At 47.9% G+C, this 22,554-nt stretch overlaps 1 protein-coding gene across 24 annotated transcripts in view; it reads left to right on the forward strand.

The window, feature by feature from the left end:
* MTSS1 (MTSS I-BAR domain containing 1) overlaps positions 1-22,554 on the forward strand; it is a 125,294-nt gene that overhangs the window by 52,210 nt on the left and 50,530 nt on the right. For 11 of the 24 annotated variants that reach the window (XM_083822532.1, XM_083822529.1, XM_083822538.1 and 8 more), the window contains exon 4: positions 9,462-9,488. The exons of 12 other annotated variants lie outside the window; for them this stretch is intronic. In XM_083822532.1, the coding sequence (XP_083678658.1) occupies positions 9,462-9,488 (27 nt within the window). Of the gene's footprint in view, positions 1-8,012; positions 8,037-9,461; positions 9,489-22,554 lie in introns of those variants that run through there. One more of the 24 variants, XM_083822537.1, reaches the window with a different exon arrangement.

Here is a 22,554-nt window from a genome sequence, read left to right on the forward strand (position 1 = left end):
CAGGAAGTAGCATTTCGCATGGCCCTTCATGCTGAGGAGCTCCTCAGGGCTCAAAACATAGGGGATACGGGTAAGACTCAGCTCTTATATATTCCATATGTGAACAGCAAAGTGTACACCCGTCTGGGAGACATCCCTACACTGAAAATGCCTTTGCTCCCAGAACCTGCAGGAATACAGGCAGATATCGATATCTTTTAATAGATGGAGCAAAACAGCTTAATGCTGGCTTTATGGCCTTTTTTTCAGAGGGGAAATTGAGTTGGTCTTACCATGACCAGGCTTTCATGGGAAGCTTCCATTCGCAAAGCTGTTTCCCACCGTACTTTATCAGCTGGAGCCAGATCTTATTAAAACCCAAACAGAGTAGCCAGCTCTGACTATTAGCTTAATGGTTTAATACCAGCTTCTGTGTAAAGTAGAAGCAGCAGGTTATTTAAAACATGTAGGTCAGATTGGCCTGGTGTTTTCCAGTGAGATCACATAAGGACGGGATTAGCAAAACTCTCAAACACAGCAGGTACACCTGGCGTGGGGCATTTTTTTGGTTCCCCTTTGCTTTCGGAGGTCCAACTGCAAAGTATACAGTAAGCAGACTTTTAGTATTTACTTCCAAACGTGATATTAGCAGCACAGTGCTTCTGCTCCCTCTGAATTCGCAGTGGTATTTTTAATGTTAATATTCCATTGCAAGTCATTTGGCCACAAGTTTAAAATGAAAATGTTTTCCTGGAGAAATCCCATCTTCCTTTTTTTTTCTTTTTTTTTTGCAAGAGGGTTGCAGTATAAACAAAATGGCAAATGAATGTTAAAAAGCCAGCCCATCCCCAATTTTTTGTTTATCAAAACTAGTAGCTGCAGAAAGTAAACAGTTTAAATACCCTGGGTTTTTAATTCATTATTTCTTCAAGAGTAGACAGTTTGAGGTGCTGGGTTGTTTTTGTTGTTCTAAGGACAGTTCACTCTGCAATACATCTCCTGCATTATGGAGAAAGTAGGCTTTGTTATGATTATAAGTGGATGTTTATGTACAGTTAGGGCTCTTTGCTGTAAAACCCAAAAAGCATCCTTAAATATTTAGGACAGCCTGCTTCCTGAGACAGCGAAAGCCTTAGCTGCGTTCCGTAGGAAGTGAGGGAAATGGCAATATTTACGTACAGAGAGGAGGCAGATGCCCATCCGCAGGAACCTCAGTGGTGCAGGAGGGTCCCATTAACAATCTATTGTAAACTTTGGTGTTCAAAGGGCAACAATAAACCTGCCACTCAGCGCTGAAACTCAGGTTTTTCTACAAATCTCTCTCCTTGCTTAGTTGCTGTTAATTAGGTTGGTAATTGGCATGACAGCTTTTTGGGGGAGCAGGCAGGCCACTGCCTTCTGGAAGCAGCCTGGTGCGTTCGTGCCATTTAACTGGCTGCGTTCGGTGTTACGGTTCACAAAGAAAGGGTGGGGAAATGCAGATTTTTTGGTGGTTCTGTAGGGATGGTGACAGGTAACAGGGTGAATTTTATCAGTCCAAGCAAGTGACAGTTGTTACAGTCTGTGTAAGCAGGTTCGAAATGCATAATGCATTTAAAAACATAATTCTTCGGATTCACAGCAATAAAGGCTTTTCGGCGAGAGAGCGGTGATGGAAAACTGCAGCACCCTCGGAGGAAGGAAACAGATGGCAGGAAGAGCTTCCAGATACTTGACAGGCTGCAACAGACTTAAAGGCAGGCAGTGACAAATGGGCACAAGGGATGGGGTTTTGCTCTAGCTCTCGTGGTTCAGTCTTGACAAAATGCCTGATGTGCTGTGCGTTGGTACCAAGGTTTCATGCCCTCTGTCCTTCGGTGGTCTTTATGGAGCCGCTTGTGGCCAGCAGAGTGCCCTGAAGAGGAGTGAAGGGTTGCTTACTATGAAAAATGAAGTTCCTACATCTGACTAATAGCAGGACTTGGTGTTGAGTAACAGCAAGCGAGAACTGAAAGTGAGTTTAATTCTTAGGTCCAGGTTATTCAAGGATGCGTGCCAAAAATGGCTGCACGAGGCTGGTTTAAAAAGAAGTAATGGTAATTAAAAATACGCATTTCTGCATGCCTGTGAACAAATCATCGAGAGCAAGGGGATGAGTGCTGGGATTTCCTACCTCGGGCGCCTTGCTGGGACAGAAGCGGGCAGCGGTTGGTATTTTACACTGCTCAGACCGCTGCAAGCACTGGCGAGCGGCCTGTGCACAGTCAGCTCCCTTCTGCAAACACAGTGCCAAATTTCACATTATTGACTCTAACAGATAACAGACTAATGTACGCCGAGGAAATCTCATAGCTTCTGATAGGAGCAGCTACCTAGCTGAATTTCCGCGCAGCTGTTGGAACCTAAACAACTAAACAGAGCACCCCTTTGGGTGCTGTTCCTTCCCAGGGTCTGCCTGGAGCTGTGAGAGGTGCAGGAGGGCAGTTGGGCTGAAAGGCAAGGCTGAAACAAACCCTCAGGGCTCGACAAGAGTGCACAGCTCCGTAGTTATTTAGGCACTTGATCTCCCATTTCTTTAGGCCTCTGATACCCACAAAGGTTTCCTCTTAGGAGTTCACAAGATGTTTTATGGGGTGGTTTAGCCTTTATTTGCTGGGTGCTTTTCTTTTCCTCCGCTAAACCATCTCGTGGCTTGTCAGACCTTCCGTGTGAGTTCTCTCCCTACCACGAGGCAGAGCGTGGTGTTGCTGGAAGTCAGCTTTAGAAGGAGCTGCTTTATTCCCAGGCTGTTTGGAGCGTGGGCAGGGAGCTTTGCAAGCTGCCTACGTGACCGAGGGCAGCTAAGTAAGCAGGTACTTACCGTGAGCAAGCAGTTGAAGGAATGCGGACTGGGATAAATGACTTCGGGGTAATCTGTAGAACAGGAAAAGCAATCAAGTTGTAAAGTATCTGCCTGGGCTCAGGGGTCTGTGTGTTCCTGAGGTCGTGTTGTTTTCACCTATCTGTGTGTCTTTTGACTAATAGTGGTGCTGTGCTGCCTGAAGTGGGTAGTTTCACATCCAGTACTTCACCGTTTGCAAGCAAAACTTGACAACTTGGGGCGTTCAGGCTGAGGTGAAGCCAGTGTGTGTATAAATGAGATGCCCTTCTTTGATTTCTGGAAGTTAATTACAGGAAATAAAATACAGCCAGAAGAGGTTTAAAGAAGCCGGAGTCCATTGTGTTCTGACTGTCCATGGGGAGCGTCTTTGAGACAACCTGGTCCTGGGTCACTTGGGCCTACGCTTGGGCCTACTTGGGCGCTACGGGTGGCGACGTGAATGTGGCAGCCCACCGAGCCTGAAGAAAGCCCTGAGAAACTGCTCCTCTTCTGCAAGGCCTCAATTTAAGGAGGAGGTTAGACGGCCGTGTCCTCGCTTGACTTGCTGATGTAATATTAGACTGGACGGTAGGAAGAACCCGATGGAGCAACCTTGATTACAGCCGTGATCTGCCGCGGAGATAAGCGGCCTCTGATGGAAGAGGTCACGAGATAAGATTTGGTTATTTGTAATGCGCCTTGTTGCTTGCTGTGTCTTTTCCAGTGGCCAGATTTTCTGTTAGTCTGAAGTGGCTGCATCCAGAAACAAAATAACTTCACAAAACCGTGCTGGATTCAGCACGCTCTCGAAGCAGCTTTGTCACACGGTGGGTTACTTGGGCCAGAGCTCGCTGTTCACATGCAGAGCTTTTGCATTTTGGCAGGGAGATGTAATGACAGTGCTCCGAGCCGGAGCTGCGTTCCTTATGCATGTTTTAATTTGAACTGCTCAGGTTAGGTAACTCAAAGGGCCCTGCGCAGGAGCGGGCTCCGTTCTGTCTGCTCTGCCTGCATAGGCAAATGGAGCCGCTTTTTAAGTGCGTGGCAGCAGTTCACATGAAGCCGAGGATGAGGGAATGTGTTTTGTTTGGAGGAGACACTGGCCCTTCTATTAATTTCTCGACAGCTCAAGTTTTGCTCCAGCGTCCATCCAAACAAGGGAAAAAGTAACCTGTCAGTGTGAAGCAGAGCGAGCGTATTGCAAGCTGCTATCTTGCGCACAGGCTTTTGCAAGAAGGAAAAGAAGTAGGGGTGTCATTAAATTTTCCTTCGTGGGCAACGAAGATCGCAAATAACATATTTAGTCACACCAGGATTACAGTTAATCCTATAGGTCACATCAAAGCGAGCCTCTCTCATTGAAGTTGCGCTCTCCAGCGCTTGCCTCGAAGGCTTGTCCACGCGCGGAGCCTGTAATCTGCCTGCGTGGTGGTTGCTGCGGAGAGCTGCCCCCAGGAGCTGCCAGTCTGCCCTGTGTGAAGCCATTAAACCCCCACCAGGAAAGATCTGGCGAGCACCTACCTGGTGGGTCACGGGAAAACAGGGAATAAAGGGACTGCGGCTCTTGGTCGTCCTCCCTGCCTTGCCTGGCGCTTCCCTGTACACCTGGAGGGGCAGAGATTTCGTTTTTCAGAGGTGGAGAACTGCTGCTTTGTGGTCCAGGCACAAAAACTGTTGCCGTTTATGCCAAAATGGAATTCCTGCCCGGTTTTGTTTTGTCTCCTTCGGTGTTTGTATTGGCTTGGCGTTTTCATATTTTGTATCTAATGTCGGTATTTGTTTCTGGGAAGAAACTTTTCCTTGCACTTTAATTTGTACAATTTGTTTGTTTAAACTTGTTGGCAACTTTAAAACTCGGCAGTCTGTTCCATATGCCGGTATCAGCGCTGCTATTAGTGAGACATACTTGAAAAAGTCAAACAGAGCGATCAGGCAGGGAGTGTTTTCTGTGAAATAGTTGGGAGTATTTTCATTTGCAATAATATTTGGGAATGGTTTTGATCTATTTGGTGGATAATTCTTAAAAAAATGTAGCTATTTTGGCTTGTACTGAGTCAAGGTTGTACAGCATTGAACCCAGGGAAAGCTTTTTTATTTGCAGCATGGTTTATAACCAAGATAACAGCATCAGTATGATAGGCGACGACTGAAAATTACCTGTTGGGCACAGCAAAAGCTGTGAAGAAAGATGGGTTCATACTGTGGATGACAGGAGGACTGGTTAGTTTATTAGAGGAGAAAAATCATGATGGGGTGTGTTGTGGATTCAGGAGATGAGCAACAACATCTGGCTTGGGGACGATCTCAGACTGGAGCTGTAACGGCACGGTGGTGTCTGTGAGGGTCAGAATAGTGCAAGCCTGGTGGAGGCGGCGAAGGAGTGCAAAAATGGGAGGGATGCGATGATTTTAGCGGCATTGGTAAAGCAGGGAAAGCAACTCAAAGTGTGAACGAAGCAAGAGCACGCTTATCAAAAAAAGAAGATACTAGCGTTACCAAATAGCTGAGTTATGGATGGGAAAAGCCTCATCTGTGCTGTTTTTCAGAAGGAACCCACAAGACCGCAGCCCATGCTGAAAGTAGCAGTGTGGAGAAGGGGTTAAGCAGAGAGCAGGCCCCCACAGTCAGGCTGTCGGACCGTGTCTGCTGCCTTCGGGAAACGGGGCTAGAGCAGGCTCCGAGCCTGCCTTTTTTTGGCAGGGTTTCACCTAAAGTAATGCCTGAACATCATCAACAAAGGGAAGTGGTCCAAGATGTTTAAGACGGAACAGGTCTGTAAAGAAGAGCTCGTCTGAGTCATCCGTGTCAAGTTGCTTACTTTGTTCGTGCTTGGTAATACTGAAAAAAAAAAGCCAGTTTCCCGGATTGAGGATGCTGCGCTCCTGCTGATCACAAAGTTATTTTGGAGGGAGCTCCTTCCCCCAGGAGGAAGCTCTGAGCGGAGTGCACAGGGCTGAAAGACTGGGGATTGAGCCCTGTAAATGCCCTGTAAAAAAACAGAGTGGGAGAGACGAGGGGAAAGGTGGGAAAAGGCCAAACCACAAGAAACAAAGGAGCAGGCAATTAAAGGAGAGACATGGCAGGCTGCGCTGAAGGCAGCTCGCTGGCCAGAGAAGAAGGGATTGCATTGCTGAACGCTGTCCGGAGAAGATAGTTATTTCTGGCTCTGAGTTATGGCTCAGATTCATGTAATATTTAAAGAATAGATCTGTATTTTTCATGATGAGCAGCCTGAAAGCAAAGGCTGGAAATTTGCCATCTGTGGAGAAACTCCTTTGCTGTAGATACATGCTGTGAAAGCGAGTGGGGCTGAAGCGAAGTCCATTAGCAAATTCCTTTATTGACGGGAGTGCGAGGTGAATGCTCTGGACCAGATGCAATACCCAGTGAAATGTAAAAAAAAAAAAGTGCTTAACTGTTGAATTCCTTTTCAAAAATGTAATGAGCAGCATACGCTGGTTTCTCAGTGCCAAAGTCAGCTTTCAAATTACAAAAGGTGTTAGGGAAAGGCAGCGCAGCGTCTGTTCCAAAATCTAGGGTTAAGATACGAGACAAAGTTCATAGGATTGGCCAACCGTTGTAATGAGTTGGGATGTGCTAGGCAGTTGCCTAGTTGGCCTTTCTGTGGGTATGTCATTGTGCAGTCCCCCATTTATCCGGGCTTGCTCCGTGACTCCGGGAGCAATCCCTGGTGCAGCTCGTCTGTCCAGCTGTAGCCCTGCTACATGCATTAACTTCTGCATCTGCTCAGGGAGCGTGCGGATTTTAAGAGGCTTTTGGAAAATAGTCCGCGTCCCTGTTACCTTATCTGATGTCTTACACGCTTCAGGCTGAGAATTTCACGTAGAAATTTGTGTTTTCAGAGGCTTTTGGGAAATAGTCCGTGTCTCTGTTATCTTATCTGATGTCTTACACACTTCAGACTGAGACTTTCACATAGAAATTCCTGGAACGAGATCTCCCTAGTGTGATTGGAAAGCTTTTGTGCCCCAAACTTCTGGGTGAGGCAGCTCAAATCTCAGAGGACTCTGAAAGGTGAGTGACGGGCAGCGGTACTGCTCTGGTTGTCCAGCCCAGCTTGCTTCTGCAAAATAGAAGCAAGTGAGAGAATTTGTAAAGCAAACTCTGAAATGTTCGCTTACGCTGTTGTGTGGGAAGAATACACATTTCTAACTAGCCATTTGCCCAGGGAGGTGGTGGAGTCACCATCCCTGGGGGTGTTCAAGGAAAGGCTGGACGTGGTGCTTGGGGACATGGTTCAGTGGGTGACATTGGTGGCAGGGGGATGGTTGGACCAGAGGATCTTGAAGGTCTTTTCCAGCCTTAATGATTCTGTGATCCTATGAAAGGGACAGTGGTGGTGGCTGCACTGGGACTGCGCTATACAACGAAGAAGATCACGTACCACGGCATCTCCATTCAGCAGAAGCAGCGGCAAAATGGCCTGCCTGCTGAACGAGGGAGGCTGCCGGCTTCTCCTGCAGGCGGCCCGCAGGCAGACGGCAGCTGGGTCAGGCCCTTGTGCAGCGGGGCTGAGAGCAGGCCCCGTGTCCCGCTGCGGCGGTGCGGGAGCGTGCGGGCAAGCTGAAGGGCTGCTCCTCGGGGCTGCAGCCGCTGCTCTGCGTGGGACCCCGTTACGGCTCGGGGTACTTTTGGCCCAGCTGCTGCGAATTTAGCAAGCACGGTCGGTTTTAGGCTTGGTTTTCATCTGACACGTAGGCAATGATTTAATTCTCCTTTTCTGGCATTTGTGTGTGCAGGAGGCAGTTTGCAGCCCGCCTTCACTGCTTCAAAATAAAAACCTGCGTGTTTTGAACTGCAGGGCGGGTGCCACCTGGGTCGCAGGTCGCTGAACTGTGGCGGTTGCACGTCTTGAATGTTACCCCACGAAACGGCCCCTGAGGACTGGTCAGGGTGGCTGAGCATGCAGTAGGTTTGCAGTTAGAAAATCTGAGTGTAGCAGGTTTTTTAAAACGGTGGGGGTAGAATAACACCAAGTATTTATAGATGCAGTGGTACCTGCAAGGTGGATTCTGATTGATTTAAGGGCTGGAAGTGCCCCCAAGTCATTTATCCTTGAAGATCCCTTACTGCAAGGCATTACAAGTTACCCAGGAGAGCGTAGCACAGAGGGTGTGGAGCCTTACGTTGGACGCTTCTGACTTTTTAGCCTCGCAAGTGCAAAGGCGATCGCTCATTTGAAGGCTCCACACAGCGGGTGAGTTTTTGTGTGCTCTTAAACCTGTTTCCCCATGCCAGCTGTTGACAGTGAAGGTAACAGCGGGGCAATTTGCTCGTCTGTGGCCGGGCTGCACTGCCCGGAGGAGGCAGAGGGGAGCCCGCTCCCAGGTCTGTCCTCTGCCCTTCCCCGCTGTAGCAGCAGAGCTGAGGGTCCTGCCCACAGCTGTGTTGTGTTTTGTTTTTTTTGTGGGCACACTTGTTAACTTCGTTACCCAGCCAGCTATCCGAAAGGAGGAGCTAATTAAAGAAAATAAATGGGATAGGTAGGGAGCGGGGGAAACCCTCGGTTTCTTTGTGGCACGAGAATCGACATTTTTCGGGTTGTTTGGGCCTTGTCAGAAAATGTTTTGTTCAGCCTTTGTTTTCTATTGAATCCTGTGTGCTTGGTTAGCTTCTTTTCAAATTAAAAAAAAAAAAAATCAACCAAAAAGCCCCCTCCATACATGGATTGAAAGCTTTATCTGTTTATCTCCTCATTAAAAAGACTGTCTATGAAATGTGCTGACAGGGCTTTTACTCTCTTGCTTTCTATTCTCGCCACATTTTCCACTGAAAGCCTCCCCTCTTCTATTTCTGTCCCGCAGTAAATGGGACTTTCTGGTGGTAGAGGCTCCGGGCTTTGTTTCTGCCTCCCCGTGGACCGAGTCCGTGGCCCTGGGTATGAAACCTCGAACGCGCAATTCGCAGCACCTGGGAGCTGGTTCGGCTGTAGGGCTAAATAACCTGAAGGTGTGTTTGTACTGGTGTAGCTGAAATCGTACCGACACAAGCTGTAAAAATGGCCACTGTTGTTCCAGCAGTGATACCGCGGGGTCTGGACCAGTGACCTCCAGCCTTTGCTGGTCCCCACAGTTGGCATCGCTGCTCAGCTGTAGCTGCAGCCTTGCTCGAGCAGTTTGGGTGAGCTTGATGGTTTGTGAACTGCCACAAAAAAGATTAATATATATATATGTGTGTCTGTAATCAAAGCCTGAGCGTCTGGTTTTGCTTCTGTTTCTCTTCGGTTCGATCTAATAACTCCCTTATCTGCAAATAAAAACGCTGCAAGTCTCACTCGTCTGCAGCTGCGTGCCTCATTCTTCACCTTGACAAGAGAAACAAAAAGAAGAAAAAATGTTCACCGTAATAAACAGAAATGCAGAATCAGCGTGGGAGAGGCAGCAGTGCTCCCGTGCCAAGTCCCACAAAAGACGCAGCAGGCTGAGAGCGTGGATGCGGACGGGCAGAACAAGCTCTTGGTCTGGGTTTTTGCGCCGCTTTCCCCTGCTCAGCTCTTGCACAAAACACCCGTGCGGCAGCGTGAACTTGGCGACGCCCGCTATGGGGAGCAGACAGCTGCAGGCTCAATTAATTACCCTTTCCGATCTTTTTTTTTTTTTTCATTTTCTTTCTTTTCCGGAAGGTTGGAGTGACTTCCACATCCTCACGGGTGAGCGGCGTTTACGGCTTGTTGACTTGGATCGAAGCGGAGCGCGGGGTCGGGTCCCACCGTCAGTGGTTTCTGCACGTGGCAGCCTCACTCGGTGTCTCTCTGGTGGGCGAGCTGAGCTGCTGGCTGCTTCCCCGGAGCTTCCCCAGCAGCTCTGTCCCCCCATGCAGATGAAATTTTGGGTGCAGCTCCTGTGCTTGTCCTCGGGGAGAAGCGGTGGGAGCCTGCTGGTTCCTCTCAGCTCCTTGCTTTGGAAACCACTGCTCTCGAGAACGCCTTCGTCCGCACCTGTAAATCTGGATGTGGTTTTTGTAGTCAAGAGGGTTGGGTTTGTTTATTTGTTGTTAAATACGATTAAAGACCAGGCTGTGCTAGGCTGATTGACTAATCACTTTATTTCTCAGCTAATAGGTCAGATTTCGTGAGGAGCACCATTTCCCCTTCCCCAGCAGCAGAGCAGCGCGCTGCCAGGTGCGTGCCTGCTTTGCGGTCCCCTTTCTGAAGCTTCTGGCATGGCACGGAGGTGACCGCGGGATATTCTAATGAAGCCGGAGTTATTAAAAAAAAAAAAAATCTATTAGATTTCAGGGATGTTTGGGCTTCACGCTTCAATAGTGCTAATTAGATATGTGACCCATTTTCATTCTGCTTCAGCTCCTGGGGATGGTGGAGCCTCATTACAAATACAAGGAGAGAGAATGCCCCTGTTCCCTACTCTAAGTAGCTTCTTCAAAACATGCCCAGAGGGCTTTAGGGTTTTTTTTGTGTGGACACTGATTATGTTTTCTTTTTCTTTAAACCGGGGAAGTGGTATGGGGGTGGTATTTCCCTCTCCAGAAATAAATAATTGAACGCTTTTTTTCTTTAATTTGGAAAACCTAATGGCAAATTAGGACCCTTTTGAATTTTAAGTTTGCCTTGTTTTTATTGACAGGGGAATAAGCTTGAATGCTTTCAAAGCCTAAAAAAATGCTTTTAATATCACAGTAGCATGACATTAACTGATATTTTTAGCTAGCAGAGTCCTCGCAACCCATCTCCTCGTAAAATGAGCTGCGCATTCAGCTGGAGGCTGGCAAAAGGTAGCAACCAGGAGAGGCACTCGGTGAGAAATAGACTGCCAAAACGCAGATAGTGACACAAAGCTGAGCCCGGAGGGGCCCCAGAACCCATCCCAGCAGCAGTTTTCGGAAAGCTCCCAACTTCTGAGCTCTTTTCGCCAGGACTCCGTCGTTTCCCGAGAGCAAACAGCCGAGCGACAGCAAATTCCACCTGCGCTTCGGGGCGAACCCTGGCCGAGACCTGTGAATGAGCGTAAGCGTAGCAAAAATAATATAAATATAAATGAATAGAAGGTAACGGAGCGTTGCCAGGCAACTGTCAAAGGCACCTCGGTTCCTGCATCTCCGGAGTTTGCTGAAATGACCTCTTACATTTCGAGCATCTTGCCTGCCCGTGTACGAAATGGTTGCTCCGAACTTCGCGGGTGCGCCTCGTGGGCAGCAGTTCGGCTGGCAAGTGCTGTCGTGTTCGGTGGTACAGCACTGAGTCTGTAAAAAAAAAAAAAGAATAAAAAAAGCAAGGAGTGAGGGTAAAGACTACCTGGGTCCCACTCTGAGCAGCACAGCAGGCACTCAGGGCTGAATAAGTCAATGTCTGTGGTTTAGCTGTGTCAGTAGGATTAATGTGAAAGCAGGCAGAAAGGGGAACTTGCTGTCGCCGTCGTTTTTAGTGACTGCAGTAAATGGCAAGGTAAGGGGGGGTTCACCTCTGAATTCACTGCTCTGAGGACTGCTTTATAAACCTCTGCCTCGGAGCCTTGCTTTAAAATGAAGTCTCTACTAAAGCAGGCTGTGGCAGAGGAGTTTGGGGCAGGTCAGTGCGACCAGAGGATGGTTTTCTGGGCTCTCGCTGCGCTGCTCTGGCAGGTCCTTGGGTGCCGAGGAGCCCGGGGCTGCGCTCTCTGCAGCTCCTGCCTTCGTGTCGACGCAGTTAACCTTTCCCGTTGGCTGAGTGGGAGGGAAATAACCTTTTCAAAAGCTGTGTTTTATCAGGGTAAACACAACTTGTACATTGTAAACACGGGCAACATGACTGGATTTTAGGTAGGCTGCCTTATTGCTTGCATGGCTTTCCTATTCAGAGCACGTCAGGTGCTGCAGTGCGTCCCCACCACGAGGGAGCTGCGGTCTGAAAATCCACAGCGTGCAACAGGATGGAAAGGACTCCGGGTAGGAATTACTCGAGCTGGAATCCTTCAGTTATTTGAGCCGCCGTTTGGCTTAATTCGCTGTAAATATGCAGGACTGCACGCAGCGAGTAACGGTTTACACATTTATATAAGCCTTTGAAGATCAGAAACAAACTCGGCTGCATTTTGAAATAGGTTCAGCTGCGTGATGCCTGACTGCGAAGTATTCTTCAGAAGATTCCGGTGACATTTCTCATGGATGTTTGCTTTAGTCACGGATTATTCTGTAGATTTTTGACGAAAAATCCATTTGTGTGTTTTTCCCTCATCTTTACCACTTGTTTTTCTTAATCCCACTATTTTCATTGTTCTCTCACATATCTTAGTCTCAGATCTTCGAGCTGTTTTGGCTTACCGCGGAGTTTAAAAAGGGGAAAAAAGTAATTGAAAGTTAATTTTGAAGATTTCCCCTGCATAGAAGTGTTGAGTAAGCCTTAGCTATGGCCAGAGAAGAGCCTTCGGCCGCAGCCAGCAGCGTCCTGTGAGTGAGCTGACGTTGCGGGTACACGGTACGTACGTACCACTCTCTGCATCTGTTGGTACACCAACTGGTCCTTGCGAGGAGTGAAAAACTGCCTTGCCACTGGTGGTGTCACCGAAATTTACATATACACAGATGCAGTTACTCCCTGAGAATACACCTCGGGTTATCGCAGTGCAGCGGAAGGCGGCTTTCCCACTTGCTCGGAAAGGAATGCGGCACCCGGCGGGCCCTAAATGCCGCTCTGTTTTTTTGCATTCCACTGAAGATAGCGACTGGGACTTTCTCTTGAGAAGAAAAACAGAAAACACCTGTCGCTGCGGCCGCAGGCTGGACGGCAGCTGGTGCCTGAGCAGCGTGCGTACGTCCGAGGGCTCCGGCATGCCTGCCTGCAGAGTGCACAGGCTTGTAAAGTCCCGCTCTGGAATGGCTTTAAAATAAAGTTTGTCTTGAACAGTGACTGGTAGTTTTTGACATAACTAAATGGATTAGATACAAGGTGGGGGTGTTATCTAGGAAATTTCATAGAATCATAGGATCATAGAGTATCCTGAGGTGGAAGGGACCCATAAGGGTCGTCGAGTCCAACCGCTGGCTCCACACAGGTCTACCCAAAAATTCACATCATAAAGACCGTTTCAAAGAAGCTGATGGTCAGATCCTGGAGATTTTATTCTTTGAGTCAGCTCACCAACTAAACATGTTTAAAGGTGTGGGTATAATTCACTGAGCCTCTCTTCTTTGGTGGGGCTGAGCTGTAAGGGCTTTAAGGAAAGGATTCGTACAAAATGGCAGGTATATGTGCAGGATTTGGCTCTAAATAAGATTATAGAAAGTCCAGGTATGTTACTGAACTCAGGCATAGACAAGCGCTAAAAGAGGTTAATTTGTATGTTTAGTGTTAAAATAATATTTCTGTCTAGATGAAACCAACCGTTTTCAAATCTTCTGGATTAGTCCAGACAGAGTAAACATCTTTAAAAAGCACATTCTCCTGAGAGCACTTTATTCTGCAGCCAGGCACACGAGGAGCTGGGTGCGGGGTCTGAAGCATCTTATCCAGATTTTGCTGCTCCGCTGGTTGAAAAAGAGCTGAGGGACCACGGTAAACACCTGAAGAAGCTGTTGGGGTGTATTAGCGAACGGTTGGTGTTGAAGGCTTGGTGTTGTTACAGAAGAACAATTGAAACACGGTGATCTGTACAAGATGCTTTGTTTCGCTGGCTGACTGGGTGCATTCTCTGGAGTGGGGATCATGATGTGCCAGTAATTGCAGTTAAATGAACATGGCTGGCTCTCAGGCAAATGAAACCTAATTTGTCACAGCTGTCAGAATGATCATGTCATGTTTGTTGCCTTCAGCAGCAGTTTTAGGTTGCAAAGCCTGTTATGTTCCCATCTTTTTCTTGTTAAATATTGTGCAGTGTGTTTTCTGACCCTATTATTTATCTTTTTTTTTTAATTTTTAAAGGCAAACACACCAATTCTGTCTCTTGTATCAGCTGGGGTTGAACTTCTGTGAACCTTAGTCATGCGGGCTGGAGTTGGTTAATTTGGTGCACTTGGAGGACTTGAACCTAGCAGCAATTCGAGGGCTTGCAGGAGCAGTAGAGAGATTTGCTAGCAGATTCATCTGGTCAGGGGTTTGGAAATCATGCTTCAAATTAGCTTACAAAGAGCAGCCCTCCCAGGCTGAATCGAACGTGTAGTTACACTTTACAGCATCAGCTGCAGACAAAAGAAGCACAGCGGCTCTGAATTTTGCGTTTGTGCCAGCAGGAAATACAGCAGAATAATGCCAGTCTCCATTATTAGTACCTAAAAAACCAAACCACAGTGAGGTGTACGCCTCTTGAAATCCCCCTTAGTCATAATTTCAGTATTTATTTACTTTCCTTTGTAGATTAACAGATTGGGTCTAAATTGAATAGAGCTAGTCCTGTTCTGTAAAACAAACAAATGCTAATTTTTGGATGTCAAGCCTGAGGGAGCAGAGAGATTTCCTGCTCTGTTCTTCTTCTAAAAAAGGAAACACAGCTCAAAAAAAAAATAATCCCTGGATCCCTGAAACACCCGTAAGGCTGTCTGACTTCTCCAGCCCTCCGGGGCTCTGAAGGGAGAGGTGGAGGGTCTGTGTCTGTTGTGCATCGCAGTGCAAGGCTGGAAAATGTCAGTGGTCTTCATGGAGGAGGAGGAAGAGTTCTGAGCTTTCAACACAGGTCTCTGGGAAGCGTCTTCTCCAGCTGCATCTCCTCCTTGCTCCATCACCTGCGAGCAAAACCCTCCTGCCCAGGCCTCCTGGTGCTGAGGTCAGGGTGTGCAGGTATCGACACCCAGCATCGGCTCATCCCGGCGGTGCCTGCCCTGATGGGACATCTCTGGGGCCGTCCTTTCCCTTCTCCACCCTCGCTCATGCCCTTTGTGTCTCCCCAGTAATTTTCTGCTGAAAAAAACTTTCTGCCTGACCTCCGCTGGCCCCTTACCTCTGGTCCAGCACGGGACCCGTGGTCCCACGGGACTTTGCCTGCATTGCTGGGAGACCTTCGACCGGCTCTAGTGCTGCCTGTGCCCAGTTGTGTATGTGTCGCACTTGGAAATGTAGGGCTGGGATGTACTGGGGGAATTAAAAATGATGGAAGATGGAGCAGAGCTCTCTAAAACTACCTGAAAGGAGGCTGCAGCGAGGAAGGTGTCGGTCTCTTTGTTCAGGTTGCAGGTGATAGGATGTGAGGGAACAGTCTCAGTTTGCAGCAGGGGAGGTTTAGGTTGGACATTAGCAAGAATTTCTTTATGGGGAGGGTTGTCTAGCATTGGAACATGCGACCCCGGGAAGTGGTGGAGTCCCCATCCCTGGAGGTATTTAAGAGACGTGTTTGTGGCACTAAGGGACATGGCCTAGTGGCGGGACTCAGTGGGTCGGGTTGATGGTTGGAAGTCGTGATCCTGAAGGTCTCTTCCAACCTAGGTGATTCTGTTCTCTCTTTCTATACAACTGATCCCACCGAGCTGCCTTGTTAATGAAGTTCTTGGTGCGTATAGCTGCCAGAACATAAGGCAGAAGATGAACAGATTCTTCAAGGGGTTTGTTTCAATATATTTGATCTCCAGTTCCTCTTGTGTGATACGGACTGTCGTGCAAGCACCCCTTTCTTTAAAAGAAACTGCGACCCCTGATGCTCAGTGCTTTTAAAAAGAAGTTTTAATCTTCCATAATAGCTACATGACAGTTTAATAGTTGATAAAAGAAAAACAAAAAGTTACACATCTGCTTTTGTAGATTGTGGGGACATGACATTACAGATAAACATTATGAGCTTTAGCTTAATGATTTATTGAAGCTCATTTCTTCATTTTATTGCGGCTTTCAGTCTTTTACTATGCAGCTGTCTGGTTTCCCCAGAGAATGGAAGACTAGCTCAGAGATATAAATCTCTGTTAATGATTTTAAATAGCTATCTATCTATATATAATAGGAATCCTTTTTTCTTTTTTTTTTTTTCTTTTTTTGCCCTGGGCATTCAATCATGGGATTAGGAGAGGGTAATCAATAATCCTGGATGCACAGCACAGCCTCTCGCTGCGGTTAGTGCTTGTAGTCTTGGGCTGTGCGGAGCTATTGCCGAGCCCCCTCAGCACCTTACAGCCTCTTGCTCTCTGCCCTGTCTCGCTGGTCAGCATCTGGAGGCTTCCAGCTGAAAAGCTCTCTTCAAGAGCCTTTGCATGCTGGAGGGGATGACTTTTTTCCCCTTAACACCCGTGTGAGCCAGTTGCCTTGGGCATCTTCTACCTCAGTGGCAGAGAAAAGTGAAGGCACAGCCGTGCCGCAGCTGGATGGGAGCACTGCTGTCCTTTGTCCTTTGGAAACAAATGTTGAATGGGGTTGGTGTGCCAAGGAGGACCTGTTGTGAAGTAAGAGAGCAGAGGCAAACGTACCCGGGACCATGCGGTGAATGTGACAGATCTCTGGGCGTTAGCCAGGATGCTCCTCACCTGCTGTAGTTTGTCTGAACCAGCTGTGGAAGGACCCTTTTCATCATGGAAAGAACCTAGAGACTTCAAAATAAAGTTTCCTCCTCGTTTTTTCCCTAGTGAGACCAGATGTGTTCCCATGGCTGAGATCCAGGGCCAGGAAATACAAGGTGTATTTGGATGGGAAGGGCAATTACGGCTTTGGTATCTGTCTTTCGCTTTGCACACGTTAAAACCTGGTCTGTGTAGCCATTGATTTATCAGGAAATCGGTGATTTAGGAGACGAACTGTGTCTGCAGGGTCCTTAGCTATGCTTTGCAGCCCAGGCCTGGCCAATTGCTTGCTGACCCCATGTGCTCACCAGCTCGGAGACACTGTGGGACTTCTCCCTCTTTTTCCACCAGTGTAGCCAATTTTTGGATGAACACACCTGAACTGAGGAGGGCTGGAAGTAACACTTCATAGATGAACCCTGCACGGTACGTTTTAGCACTGAGCGAACTGTTGTCATCTGCTCGAAGGCAGGTGTGGATAGCAAATGGGGCACGGTTATGATTCATGGTGCTGTTGGTGCGACACCTAATAAATCTTCTTCCATCCACCTTGTACTTAGTTCACGTACTTGCTCTGGCTGCAGGGATTTATTCTTAGCTCTGCCTTTTTTTTTTGGAATTGCTGAGCCTCCGTTCAACGGGAGTGGTAGGGAGATGCTCCCAAGTTGGAGTTTTACTTCTTTTGGTATCTTGCACGACTCTTTTTGAACCCCTGTGAGCTTCCTGGATTAATGCACGTTTGCTGTTTTCAGAAAGTCAGTAAATACTCATGACAAGAAGGCCATGTCTACCTTTAGGCATCTGTCCATAGCTTCCTACTTAGCCCTTCACAGGGATCTGCGTGTGTTTTGTTCTACAGTCAGGTCTAAGGAAGATGAGTACTTGAACTGTCTAGTTATATTAGGTAAATGAAGCTTTTTACTAGTTTTTACACTCTTCAGTATGCAGTTATTGTGTGTACTTTGGGACTTGAATTCACACACTTAATTCCTCGAATAGGAACGTATTCGAAATAGTTAGAGTATGTATTGATACGGACGCTACCAGTACTGCTTTCTGTCAACTGCCTGAAAGGAAGGTGTGGGGAGCTGGGGGTCGGCCTCTTCTCACAGGGAACCGGTGATAGGACCAGAGGGAATGGCCTCAAGTTGTGCCAGGGGAGGTTCAGGTTGGAAATGAGGAGACATTTCTTCTCAGAAGGAGCAGTCAGGCATTGGGACGGGTTGCCCAGGGAGGTGGTGGAGTCACCGTCCCTGGGGGTGTTCAAGGAAAGGCTGGACGTGGTGCTTGGGGACATGGTTTAGTGGTTGGTGGTAGGGGGCTGGCATTGGTGGTAGGGGATGGTTGGACCAGATGATCTTGGAGGTCTCTTCCAACCTTAATGATTCTGTGATTCTATGATTGTAACCTAAATGCCAATAATACGCTCTTACTGACCTGAAAAAAGAAGATGAAGAAAAAGATGAAGAAAAAGAAGTTCCTGGGGGAGGAGAGAAGCACAAATAAACCAGCCCTGCAGAACCTCATTTGACAAAGTCCCTATCCTTTTTGCACATGAGAGGGACATATTAGTTTTGGTGCTGTGGATCTGGAGGACCCAGAAGGAGCTGCAGTACCTGATGGTTCCTGGCCTTGCCTTGATATGAGTTTTATTTGTAAGCAAGTCTGCTTAAACAAAATCCATGTCTCCATCAAATGATTTCTGCATTTTGGAGGATGGAGTGACATTGTTTCGGTGCTGACACAATCCTCCTGGGATGGAAACAGTGATGCTGAGCTGGAATTACCCACGTTGGCTTCTTCGTGAAGGAGTTTAGAGTGCGGTGGGGTTGAACCCAGCTGGTAGGACGGGATCTCTTCCAACTGCTCTGCTATGGGATGCAGCTCAGTTGCGTGGTGATGAGCCCAATCAGGCTGGTGGTGCGTTCCTTGAGGTAGGCACTTGCTGACTCATGAGCAGAAAGGCAGGAGTGGGGAAATACTCGGCCTGCTAACACATCGTGCACTCGTGCAGCAACTGTGGCAACCCAGCAGTGCTGCCTGTCAGGGGTGCCCACTACCTGTCTTTTTGTATTTAAAAAAAGAGAGAAAAGCCCTGCAACGAGAAAGAGGATGTCTTGCAAAGCTGATTAAGGCTGCTCAGGCTGGTCTGTGGGAGTTGCTGGGTTTTCAGAGCTTTTTCTTTGTTTCATCCTTCCCTGCCTCTCTCCCCACGAGCTGCCCAGGAATTTGGACATCCCCCCGGCCCCTGACCTTATGTCGACACAGACCAAATTATTCTTCTCCGTTGCTCCTCCGTCTCCGTGCTAATTACTGCTCTGCAAATCTACCCTCTGGTCTGATTTCTAAATTCATCCAGGAGGCTGAGCAGCTCGGAGGATCTGCTGTAAACACGACTTATCCGGCAGGCAGTAAAGCCGCTCCCGAGCTCTCCGAGGAGAATTAAGCCTTCGTGAAAGAGGCTGTCTGTTGGGCAGCTGGTTTTATCAGTCTGCCTTGCAGATTAAAACATGCCCCGATGTCTTTTCTATCAAATCAGGAAGAAAAAGAAATGTTCTCGTTACCAGGTCCCTGGGTGCGTGTTAGTAGAGAACTAATTGACCAAGCATCAGTCAGTCACGCTCCTGGAAGGGCAGGACCCGCGTGCAGCGCTCACAGGAGCACGACCCGTGCCTTTTCTCCTGATGACAGTGGGTTTTAGCCTCCTGCCTACCAGGGGCAGGAGCTTGCTGCCGCGTTCAGAGCTGTGGCTGCCGTGCCGCGAATGTGTCCGTGTCCCGTGAAGCGGGGTGCGCTGTGGGGCCTGCATTGCTTCAAAAAAGGAAAGGTTCGCAGCCCTGCTATCCCAGCTGCTAAACACATGCTTTAGCCTGACATTCCCCTTAAACCTCTACTTGAGGCAGCTGTGGGGTTTCCGTCTGGGCAGAAGTCCCCGGTTCAGGTTTGAAGGTGTTAATTTAACCCGCTGGCCCCAAATCGGTCGGTGTCTGTTGGGAAGTCTCGTGGGTAGGCCGTGTGCTTCCCGGCTCCACGGGTCACACGCGTTTGGGCGTCGGGGTGGCTTCTTGTGACTCGCCAGGCTCCTCTGGTGGGAGTGCTGAGGGGTTTGAGCACTGAAAGTGATTTTGGAAGAGTTAAAGCAGAAGGAAACCGAGGTGCTTACAGGCTGGGCCTTCGCTGTTATTGTGTGTACCGAAGTACAAGATTACAATGGCAGATAAAAGGCTCAGCTTAAGGCTTTCGTACAAAGAAATATGAGATTTTAGACTAAAGTGGAAGCCACATAGATTGTATCTTTCTTGCTTTCTAGTCCTGAGGTTGATACATAACTTCACTCATTACCTGCTTTTAATTTTTGCCAGCTTATCTTCTTGCTACGTAAGATGAATTTCTTTCGTCTTGATTCACTTTATATTGCAATGCCAAGAGCATCCACAGCTTTGTTTTTTTTTAACCCCTATAAAACTAAACATCTTCTATTCTTACAGATGTCTTTGACATAAACCTTACTGCAGCAGTTGTTCCAGTACTGAAGCCTTTTTGCTGTACAGCATTGCCAAGCTCACATTAGGATTTCCCCGTGTCCCAGTAATGTCAGGTGCAGTAACCCCACTTCAGCACTCACATGAATAGCAATGCAACACCTAATGAAAATGCAGGTTTTACTGGGCTGAATGTGTTCGTGCTTATGAAGCCATGTGCATATGTGCTGGAGCTTACAATACCAACATTTTCCTTGAAAAACTCTGACTGATTCGTTGATAAGACTCTTGGTTAGTCTAATCCTGGATTAAAAAAACATCTCTTACTAAACATGGCCTTAAAAACACAACCAGGATAGTTATCAGATAAAAGTGACCCCTTCCATAATGCAGAATAGTTGGTTTAAGAAGTGGAAGGATATTTAATACAAGGTTTTGATCCACCTATCTGCTATAGAACAAAAATTTCTCATTGCTTTCTGTAAAATCTTGTCCTTTTTTTTTTTTCTTTTCTTAATTGTTACGAGTATACAACCTGGATGGATGGATCCGGGCAGTGGAGGTTGAGCTTAGGATCTCTAGGATGTAAAGCCATGAGCAGATGGTGTCTGGGCTAAAACACTTATCAGTTAGCTCGAAGCCAGTAACAGATTCCTAAGCCTTAGAAAATGGGCAGTAGAGTGTGACCAGAGGGAAGTTTAAAGCTAAAATGTACAAAAATAAATTTGTAAGCTTAATCTGCATGCTCAGAGGCATGGGCTGAGAACAGGAGGTACTGTGGTGCATGGTTTGAGTCTCGGTAAGCATTTCTGGTGTTGGGTTGGAGCAAAGAACAGCGTTTGCCCTTCCTGTTGATTTATCTTCGTGTTTGGTAACCCTCTGTGCTGGGAGCAGAAATCGGGGGCTGCTTCCTCTGAACTCGGGTGCAGCTCGAGTGCCCGGTGCCTGCGCTTGAGTGTGGAGAACTCACGTGCCGAAGGAAAGTGAAAGAATTTTAGCGGTCCAGAGGTCATCAGCGTGTATGTATACTCTGGGAGTTTGCTGTTGCCATTGCTGACTCAGCTACGGGGAGGAGGAAAATATGCTTTTCCTTTTCAAGAATTGCTTATCAAGCTGTTGGGGGGAAAAAGGAATTACTCTGGAGGTGGGGGAAGAGCCCTGAGTCTCAAAAAAGCGGGTCACACTTGCAGATAATTTCCTGAATAACTTCTAAAACCTGTGTGTGGTGGAATGATGGTGAGGTTGTGCATTGCTTACTACACAGGCAGCTTTAATCAGCTGTTCCAACTCCATCCTGGCACTGTAAAGCCAGCGGAGGGGTGGTTGGGCAGAAGGTGAAGGTAGGCAGCTGTTCACGCACCGCCACACTGAATCTGTTCCTGAAGATGTGAGACAAAGCTTTAAGAGTGTATGCAGCAGCTGCAATAGAAATGGAAGAACGCTGTGGCTGGTGTAGCTGGAGGGTAGCTGGAGAAAGTGAAATACAGGATCTTAAAATGGACTGGGTTGGAAGGGACCTTAAAGACCACCCAGTTCCAACCCCCTGCCGTGGGCAGGGACACCTCCCACCAGCCCAGGTTGCCCAAAGCCCCATCCAGCCTGGCCTTGAACACCTCCAGGGACGGGGCACCCACAGCTTCTCTGGGCAGACATCCACAACTTCTCAGGGTATGTGTGCATCTTGAGGTCAGGGGCTCAGCTCACTGAAAACACGCAAGTTGCATCCAGGCAAAAGCTCTGGATCTTCTCCCAGAGCTCTTGTTCGCGGTGCCTCTTCTGGAAACACCAGCCCCATTCCTTGGAGCATCTGGGATTTACCATGAGACCTCTCCTTCGATCCGGTGCTGACCTGGACTGACCCCGCTTAGCTTGCGAGGCAAAACAAAATTGCAGCTAGGGGACTATGGGCCTAGTAAGCAGATCCTGAACAAAACTGAAGGCTGTTAAAGTGTCTAATTGAATTATTGCACTACAGGGGCATAGTGACTCATAGTGAAGCTAATCACCTGCTGCTTTATCTTGACTGCAAAGAATAGATTGCTAGTTAAACATTTAAAGGTCACCGTCATAGAAATTGTAATAGTGTTGCCTTTTTTTTCCTCCCTCTGGGTGTTATGTCTGAAGGTAGTAGGGGAAATTGGGCAAGATGCTCTTTGAACATCCATATTCTGAAGGTGAGGCGCAGCACACACATCCTTCAAACTCACGCTGTGCAGCTTGATGCATTCATTTATGAGAGAGACCGTGCTGGAAAATGTTACCTTGGCTTTGCACAAACGTCCTCGAAAACACCAACAGTTTGACGTTGGCCTTCTGCGGAGAATCAAATCTGAATCACAGGTGTTTGGGGAGTTCCAGGAGTGAAACTGGAGCTCAAGTCCAGTTTGTCCCAGTCCTTATCGTTCACTGGGCCAAGAGCATCTTCTGGGAAACAGGGTTCTGCTCTTGGGAAGTGAGAAGAGAGCAGACTGTTGGTTTTTTTTTCTAGAGTTAACTTGTCCATGAAGTTAAGCAGGGAAACCGTGTCACTTGGACGGGACCGTCCTTCCTGCCCCTGCGGTCACCGAGGCGATTGGCAAGAAGGTTTCATAGAGAGACGACTTGGCTCTTTGCCCGGCGGGTCCTCCCGTGCTCCCTGCTGTAGAAGGGCCGTCCAGGCTGACAGAGACGATGCTCTTTGCTTATCGAATGCTGGACTCTGCTTTAAATAGCTCTTCTTGATGATTCACACCGTTTATATCCCGTGAGATTCACCGCTCCGAGTCACTGGGACAGGTGGGGTCCGTCTTGGTGGCTCTCCGGGAGGAGGCTTCTGGTGGTTGCGGAGGA

Source organism: Anser anser, assembly GCF_964211835.1.
Source record: "Anser anser genome assembly, chromosome: 2".
In the NCBI taxonomy this organism is placed as follows: Eukaryota; Metazoa; Chordata; class Aves; order Anseriformes; family Anatidae; genus Anser; species Anser anser.